General features: G+C 34.5%; 1 protein-coding gene across 3 annotated transcripts; it reads left to right on the forward strand.

Moving 5' to 3' along the window:
• The first annotated feature begins 913 nt into the window (after positions 1 to 913).
• On the forward strand, positions 914 to 9,415 carry LOC148880569 (putative WRKY transcription factor 12). 3 transcript variants are annotated; one of them, XM_088962521.1, is made up of 4 exons: positions 914 to 1,472; positions 1,676 to 1,752; positions 1,962 to 2,123; positions 9,033 to 9,415. In XM_088962521.1, the coding sequence occupies exons 1-4, from the start codon at positions 1,206 to 1,208 to the stop codon at positions 9,193 to 9,195; spliced, it is 669 nt and encodes a 222-aa protein (XP_088818647.1). In that variant the 5' UTR covers positions 914 to 1,205; the 3' UTR covers positions 9,196 to 9,415. The 3 variants fall into 3 exon arrangements, with proteins under 3 accessions (XP_088818647.1, XP_088818649.1, XP_088818650.1); XM_088962523.1 differs by having other exon boundaries at positions 926 to 1,472; positions 9,036 to 9,415; XM_088962524.1 differs by lacking the exon at positions 9,033 to 9,415 and adding an exon at positions 6,650 to 7,115 and having other exon boundaries at positions 926 to 1,472.

The following is a 9,415-nucleotide window of genomic DNA, read 5'->3' on the forward strand; positions in this document are numbered from 1 at the left end:
GGCTGTGAGATTTCTAATTTAGTCCCAAGTCTAATTTTCCACACAACTACAAGCATGCTTAATTAAGAGGAAGACTTTAGTTTTTTTTCTTTTTATATATGGTGCATTTAAAACTTGCTACATCAAAAGAGGCTTTACACTCTACATATTTATATTTGAAGTCCTTCCAAAGTCTAAGTCTCAAGAATTTGGTTTGTTCTTTCCCAAATCACCATCTTTATCAGCAAGGTAAAATTAAAGCTAGAATACATTATATTATAATAATACATTTTCACGCACACATCCTATTAAGAATATAAAAAGAAAATAAAAAGAAAAGAAATTAAAGAAAAATAAAGTAACTAATTGATAATCAAATTGAGAGTTGAAATGAAATTTCAATTGTGCTTTACTTTAATTAGAAATGCAGCTACGAATTGATTGGCCAGCCCAAAGTAGGGTTCCACAATGGAGGTCACTAATTTGGAATTTCAAAAAGGATTTCTGGTGGCGTGATCCAGGCCACATACTCTCATTAATCTTTCATTTCACTGTATCTGTATGTATGTCCAGAATCCATTCAGTGGTTTGGATGTTATGATCATTAAAATATGTCCAAAATCATTCAAATGTCCCATTTTCTTCGTACAACCCTCACCCATCATGTCTCATGCAAGCAATTCTTTACTGGTTATATAATATATATATATATATTCTATTAATTCTTCCTCAGATTCTAGCCCACCATCCTCTTCAATCACATTCTGTCAAACACCTGGCGAGCAACCACTGTCTGACTGCCATCCGTTATTATTTATCGATTAATTATAATTAAATAAAAACAACCCAAAGAAAATTATTAAGAATTAATCTCTAGTAATTAATTAATTAATTCTTGACAAAAAGAAAAAATAAATAAATAAGGAGTGATAGCGAAAACACTAGTAGATCAGATAGCAACACTCACCATACATGTCTTCTCTGGGCAACCTTGGAAATATGATGAGAAGGAATAATCTGGAGGAGACATTCCATCGGCGCTTACCAGTGGACCAGAGCCAACCCACACAGGTCGACCAGACTCATAAGTTTTATGGACACATGCACCGGGAGAGAGAATAATAATAAGTGCAATATATCAAATGAGGTAGATCTCCGGCCGGGAGAATATTCAGAGACAAACTAACTGATCAGTGCTCACCGTCAGTTGTGCTAGCTCACCTCCCATGGATGGAGATCGAGGTGCTCCGCGCAGTTGCTACGAGCTAGAGGCGCCCTTCTCAAGTGCACAGCCAGTCCACGAGATGGGTTTTGTGCAGTTCGAAGAAAGCCAAGGACTGAGCTTCTTGCTCCCTTGTCAGCCTTCTCATCATCATCATCATCACCAGTTATCTCTGCCCATCAACAACAGTAGCAGCAGCAACAGCAAAACTACTGTTGGGCTTAGTGGCGACGATGTTGCTACAAGGCCAACTCCTTGGAACAACGACCAGGTGGTTGAGTGGATTCAGGATCAACGGAGTTGTTGAAATGAAACAAATCTATATGAATCGATAACTACTTTAGCCATTTCATTCCTTGGTTTTTAATAGTTTTGCCGCCTATTAATTTTATATTATCTTTTCCTCTTTGTTGGGGGTTTGGAACTTGTACTGAGTTTTGCTTTTTGTTTTCTTTATTCTGAATCATATCTCAGGTGGGGAGGCTGGAACCCAAGACTACTGTTAATGATGAGAACTCTAGTGGCATCGCTAACGATGACAACAGTTCATGGTACCCCTCTTCTCTGTTGGATATATTCTCAAGGGTTTCCTTCATGGGGTTTCTTCCTTTTACTGGTTTTTCCTTCATGGTCTCTCTCTCTCTCTCTCTCTCTCTCTCTTACCAGTGTACCATCTCTAAAGGGAACCAGACACATATGCATGGTAGAATATACATAAAAGTCTGAGAATTTATCGAAGTTAAAAGTTGGAATGTCACAGGTGGAGGAACTCATCCTCAGACAAGAGCAAGGTAAAGGTGAGGAGGAAGCTCAGAGAGCCGAGATTTTGTTTCCAGACAAGGAGTGATGTGGATGTGCTAGATGATGGCTACAAATGGAGGAAGTACGGACAGAAAGTTGTCAAGAACAGCCTCCATCCAAGGTAATCTTTTCTATTGCTTTCTAAATATTGACCAGACATGTGAAACTAAAAAAGTGATATATAGCTGAACAGATATGCTTGTCTGCATTATTTCTTTATCTTCTTTTTCATTCTTTTATGAGAATCAGTCAGTTGATGAAGATCATGAAACAGATCTTGCATGGTTTCAGTGATGATTTACATTTTTAATTATTACACCCATTAATTTCTCAATTAGTTGCACCATGAATTGTACATTATTATGACTTGTTTCATTTGACGATTATGTTGTGACTAATCAGTTTTCTTTAGTTCAAAAGTTGCTGAGTACATTGTAGACATGATAGTTGATAATAATGGCATACACATATAGTATACTCCATTGAAATCTACTCAGTTCATAAGTACCATGGCACCATACTTTGATAGAATCACAACTGCAGATATATCCAACGAGCTAGCCCTTCAGATTATTTGTATAAGGAAGCTGTGCCCTAGCTAGGTGATGTTTGGTACTGTGTTTGTTTCTGGTTGGAGCTCTGCCACGTTTAGGCTGTGTTTGGTTTGAAGGAAAAGTAGGGAAAAGAAGGGAAATGTAAGGAAACTTTTACAAATCTTATATAGGTTTTCCTATATTTTCCTTCCTTTCCCTACTTTTTCCTTCAAACCAAACATATACTTAGTATCATCTAAGGGTTTGAGCTAAAACATTCATAAAACGTTTCTACTAGAAACATAAACTAGGGGGTGTTGAGGAACATCACGTACCCGTTTGAAGAAACAATCTAATGATGTATAGAGATTTTGGTGCATCTCATACCAGAAAATACAGATATATATGATTGAATTCCCATAAACCCTACCTCAAAAGAAAATGTTCTTTTTTTTTTTGGTTCTATGCTTCTAGGAATTCATTTAAACATTTTAGGTAGCAATGCCAATGACAGAGGAATTATTGGCTCCTACCTGGTTTGAGGAATTGTGTTTTGACGATATGCATTTTTCAGTTGAAATTTAAGGTTTAAGATTAGGATTTAAAAATTTAGGGGTTTAGGATTAGAGTTTGTAAATTTAAGGTCTGGGGTTTAAGATTTAGGGCTTAAGGTTTTAAATTTAGGAATTTTATATAAAAATCAAGAGGTGGTGGAACGCTTGCTCAATGCCAAATAATACTGCTCAAGACACTTGTTTAATGCTCATAAGCGAAACGCCATTAATTGCCTCTCTAAAATTTTGGGACTGAAATGGCAATAACAATACTAAACATAACCCTAATCTAATCTTCTAATTAAGTCCGTTGGGCTCATTTATTCTAGACCATAGATTGCTTGATTGGTTTTCGTTGGTCGGAGGTTAATTTCTTGGTCTATAATTATATTTGTATTTCCTGTCATTATATTATAATAATTATTGATTTGGTAGTTGTTGTTGTTATTGTTAGGCTTCTATGTCATTAGAGAAAGTAACCATGTTTCTGATAATGAAGGTTTAACTGAAAATTATAGATTTCGTGCCCTTATAATTAATGAATATATGCATCACCAACTATTAGCACTACACCTAATGATAGTCTCGTTCTACTTATCTAACAAGCAATTTTATGACCTCTGTGGTTGATCCATATCAGCTGCTCTGCACTTAAATTCTAGGGTAACCCTAAGTTTTGTGAGGGTTCTACTTCTACTTCCTAGTTCTAGCTGCTTAAGTTACACTCGCTGTGTAGGACCCTTTCTGTATCTATTTCCATTCATACCAGCAGAAGGGTAAGTGTATGAGGTCATTTTAGGATTTATAGAAATGATAGTCTTCCATTGATTTCCCTTGTTAGGCTCATGATTTGGGAGACCGGCGAGTCAGCCCCCACAAGATTGTCCCCAACAACGTTCCACACGACAGGACATCTCTGTCGTCTATTGAAAGATGATCTCCCGATGATGATATATCATTTTTGGTATTATCATCATTGTGGGGTCCGATTTGAACTCATGATTTGGAATCATGGAAATGCTAGGAAAAGCCTAAAGCTTTTTAGGGACACTAACAAATGGAAGCATAGACCAGTGTGTATTAACAAGACAGCCCTTTATATTGGTAGAGAGGACCTTTCATTAAAATTACGTAAGCTCCTCTTTTAAGGGATATGAATCATATAGCACTATATAAGACTGTTTGATGAAGGAACGAAGAATATAATGAATCATATAGCACTAACAAAAGACAACCAGGGCTTGAACTTGGGCGGGCCGGCCTGACCCAAACTTGGCCCCACCAAAGTTGAACTTCTCGTGGAATAGGGTTCGAATTTTTGGGCTCTGGGTTAGGTAAAGGCAACTGATAGCCTGAGCTCACCCGAGCTAGATTTGGTGTTGGCCGAAGTTAGTTTTCTCGCTTGTTTTCATTAAAGTTACTTGCCAAAAATATAGTGTAAAATTATAAACATAGGGGGCATTCTTTTTCTAGATTTTGAGAGGAGGGAAAGTTGGTCAATAGGATTTTGATTCCTATTGACCAAGAAACCCATGTTCTTTTTTTCAGATTTATGCGGAGATTAGGGAAAGTTATTTACCCATCTCCTAGTTGGATAAATAGCTTTTCCACCTAGGGGAAAAATCACTAACACTTGAATGGGACAAAAATGTTCCTTTCAATAATGAATTATTATGGCTAATGTATAGGAAACAACCTTTTAACAGTTACCTGGATAAGTGCATTTACCTAGATAAATAACTTAACGAATAGAAAACAAGGCCATAATGTCAAAATATTCATCTAAAAAGCCTTAAACCTGGGATCTCATCTAGGAAACAACCTTTTAACAATTAAAATCAAACAAAATATATATTTTTTTATAGCACAAAATTATTATGTACCCAATCAAAGCCTTGGCCCAGCACGGGCCCAAAGATGCTTATAAGGTCAGGCTTGACCTCAAGCCGGGCGTAGGCTTCACATCTAGATTTATTTGGACCTGGCGGGTTGGCTCTATCCTCTAGGCCTACCAATCCCGCCTAATTTGCAGCCCTACACACAATTGTCTTGGTTTTAATTGTACATATATAGGTATAGTGCAAATAACTTTCAATGTTTATGGAACATAATCAAATAATATTTACTTCACATTTCTACAATGTTTAGTTGATTAATTAGAAACCTGAAAAATAAATAAACACATCAACCTAAAACTAGGACTGTAACTTGGATGGACCCAACCTGAGATTTCGCTTGGGCTGGGCTTGAATTTAATGGGCCTGGGCCAAAAAAAATCAAACCTGACCTAAATTTTGGTTGTGCTTGGATCGGGGCTTAGGTAGTCCAAGCCCAATTTGACCTAATCGAGCATGCTCAACATTGTATAATTACACACCTATGTAAATGTGGATATTGTGTATTTATGGCATGTATTGTGTGTATATTACATATATATACATATTTATATTATCATATACACCTTAAACTATATTCAATTATATATTTACAATATTTGTACGATTATCCTTAACTCACCCATGCACAAACAATTACGAAAACACACATGTTACACATTTTATTTATATGAAGATATGTTTCTAATTATGGGAGCGTTTAAGAAGTCTTTCTACAAAGATCTTCTAGTAGCTAAAGACCCAGAAGACCACACGAGCTTTCACAAGTAGATTTTGGAAGTCCGAAAATCATTTGGTTGCAATAATTGTAATAGATTTTCTAGAAAGCTAAGAAGACATGAAGATGAAGATCATTTGGCAAGTCCATAAACGTGATGAATAAACGTGTTTTAATAGGGATGGCAATTTTCCCCATCCCGACAGGTATTTGGGCTCCTCGACCCGGTGGAATCGGGTATGGGGAGTGCTTTGGCAGGGTCATGGTCGGAGATGGGGGTAACACTGAATCCCCAATCGGGGACGGGGACAGGGACGGGGATGGGGAATGCAACCCCCAACCCGGCCTGGCCCCGATTTATATATATATAATTTATATAATATTATTATATTATATATTATTTGATTAACAAATAACAATTTCAATTAAAAATTAATTAAACATTACACAAATTACAAAAACTCAAAAAGACTAAAAAGACAAAAACTTAAAACTCTCGAGAGTTTTAATATTATTATATTATATATATTATTTTTCTCCCTTTGTTTTTTATATTTTTTCCTTCTCTACCACAAAGGTCCCCAACTCTTTTTGGTCCCTGTCTTGCAAAAGTTGGAACACCACCTTCTCACCCGATTACAAGAGGCCAATCCAGTAGCCTCTTTTAGCATTTTCAATTCCATGACAACAGGCATATCCATATCCCTTTCAAAACCCAAACAAAACCATGCACATAGCTTTTGTATAAAATCACAAGAGAACAAACAACAATTTAAGTGTATATAGAAACAACGGTAATGAGGAGCAACAAATAATGTTCGATTAACACATCCAACAGAAACAATCAATAGACAAAATTGAAAACATTATTTTGTGAATGTCAAAGATGAAACATGTAGATGGTTTGTACATGATAACAAAACGGTAATGTTTGTATGTTCCTGTAGATGAAAAAGGGATGGGTTATGATGGAATACAAGAAGAGAAAAAGAAAGGCAGAAGAAGAAGAATCATCCTTGTTGTTTTCTCAATAGTGTGCTTCTTGACACACGTATGATGTGGCTTAGAGAGGCCCGGAATTCGCATAGACCCCACGGAAAGATTTGTCAAATGCGGCCTATATATATATACATTATCATCATCTTGTTCCAATTATATGTGGTCAGTGACATGAATCTTGTTTTGCTACTTTTTTTGTTTTATGGGCACCCATTATTGAATTATAAGTTCTTAAACAGTTTGTTATTATTTCAACTCATGTCCTTTTTGGTCTACCCCTAGCCCTTTCAGCTCCTTCAACTTGTGATAAGACACTTCTTATAAGTTTTATTGATGGTCTTTAATGCACGTTACCAAACTGTTTTAATCTACTTTCTTTCATTTATATCGCCTAGAGCTACTTCTAGGTTTTTTGGAATGATTTCATTTCTGATCCTATCCTTTCTAATTTTTTTTCATTCATCCATTTCAGCATATACATTTCTACCATGCTAATTGTTTGGAGAGGTTGTTTCTTGGCTATTCAACATGCTAATCCATACAACATAGCTAGGGTTACAATTGTTTATAGAACTTCCCTTTCAATCTAAAGTGGTATTTGACTATCACCCAAGACATTGGATACACCCCTCAAATTTGCCCATCCTACTTACCATAAAAGGTTATATATATATATATATATATATATATATATATATATATATATATATATATATATATATATATATATATATATAGTCTTAGGGTTTGACTTGGGTTGTCCCTCTACCCTACCCAAACCACACACATCCCCCCTACCTAGAACATTTTAAATCTCACAAGCAAGACAGAATACATTGTTATACAACCCTTTTTCTTGATAAAACATTACAAAGGCAAATACTTTGTTTGGTGTAAAAAAATAAAATAAAATTGAGGCAAATATGGCATAATAGAGTTTACCTTTATCATGAATTTTAAAAGGAAAAGTTGCAGGGTGGAATTTCTATAGGATGTCTTTTGAGCGGTACGTTTTCCAATATGAATCCACCTACTTATTGCCTCAAATTGCAGGTAATTAAGATGCCTAAATTAATAAACAGGCCCATGAAAAAATACACCTTTCTATTCAAATATTGAAAATTTTGTTCATGTTATATTTAATTCATTTGAAGTATATTGTGACACCATAATAGGAAGAGACTTAAGATTAGATTTTCAGCTATTAAAAAGAACATTAATTTGAGACAAAAGGCTATATCAGAATATATTTCAGTTGTTACAATATAATTTGAACATAATCATTTTTTTACATCAACTAATCTCTTCCTTATTTATTTTAGAGAAGATATTCCATACTTTTTATGTGGACTTGTCCAATGAATTGATAAGGAAATTAATATTCATGTAAACTTTGGTAAATAAAAGATATTCCATACTACCTATAAAAGAGTGAATGCCCATTCTTTCTGGAATTTTTATTGGATGTTTTTTACCGTTTTGTCTAAGCATACAACAAGTATAAAGAGGGCATATATGTCCTTTACTCATTTCAGAAACTGCCCACTTATAACCATTCAAAAACTGCCAGGGTGTTGGAACCATGAATTAGTTATTACTGTTCAGAAACTGCCCACTTAATACCTTAATTATTTTTTTTGATAAATGAATTATAAAAAATGACCATAAATTATAAATTGTTTTGTCTTAGAAATACTGCCACGTGCAAATGCACATACACATTTACTAGTATCCCTAAAGGTTTATATGAATTAATAATTAAATAGTGATCTCTTTATTTGCCATATTTGTAATAATTCCCTTCAATAATATTTGAACGGCAAAATCTTAGTATGGGAACAAAGAGGACTCATATATGAGTCAAGGGACCCAATAACTTTTCACACGTCCAAGGATTTAAAAACCAATATGCACCGAATAACATCTAGAGAAGATTATACTTATCTTATTTTACTTATTTTAACTGGATGATGAGGAAAAGTTTGCTTCAATTACCAAATTAGATGATCAGGTATCATTTGATTGTGTTGATTTTTCATATTCTAATGTTTTAGTTGGGTCCCGTTTATATTTTTAGAAAACTTATCATTGTCATGAAATAATTATACACCGATAAAGTTTATTGAGTTTTTTTTTTTTGTAAAATTAAGTAATTGCATTGATTCCTTTTAATGTGAAGTATTGATAATGAATAAAAAAACTGGTTCAGTAAGTTTCTTTTTAATATATATTAGCACTTAGATTGAAATTTATTTTTATTTACTTAATATGATATCAATTTAGTAGAACTGATTATGGATAATTTATCATAATTTGTTGAATTTGCACCAGAAGTTATTATCGTTGCACACATAATAACTGCCGAGTAAAGAAGAGGGTTGAGCGATTATCAGAGGACTGTCGAATGGTTATAACAACTTATGAAGGTAGACACACTCATTCTCCATGTGATGATTCAAATTCATCTGAGCATGAATGTTTCAGCTCATATTGACAACTTGATAACGGAACAAAAGCTTTATCATTTGTTTATAATGTGCGCATTAGTTGAAAATCTGTGAGGATTTCCATTTATTGTTTAATTTATGAAATTGACTACTGCACCAACAGAACAATATTAATCCAAACCCAAAAACTATGCTTTCCTGTATCCATATATTGAGTTATCATGAACCAGTAATAGACATGTTGGATGTGTAAACAATTACTTTCTA

Source organism: Nelumbo lutea, chromosome 1, assembly GCF_056320005.1.
Source record: "Nelumbo lutea isolate HS-2025 chromosome 1, American lotus-T2T, whole genome shotgun sequence".
Classification (NCBI taxonomy): Eukaryota; Viridiplantae; Streptophyta; class Magnoliopsida; order Proteales; family Nelumbonaceae; genus Nelumbo; species Nelumbo lutea.

Coding starts and splice junctions, on each gene's coding strand:
- LOC148880569 (XM_088962521.1), top strand. CDS start 1,206: ATGGATGGAGATCGAGGTGCTCCGCGCAGTTGCTACGAGCTAGAGGCG. Junction 1,473..1,675: donor CTCCTTGGAACAACGACCAG/GTGGTTGAGTGG, acceptor ATCATATCTCAG/GTGGGGAGGCTGGAACCCAA. Junction 2,124..9,032: donor AAGAACAGCCTCCATCCAAG/GTAATCTTTTCT, acceptor AATTTGCACCAG/AAGTTATTATCGTTGCACAC.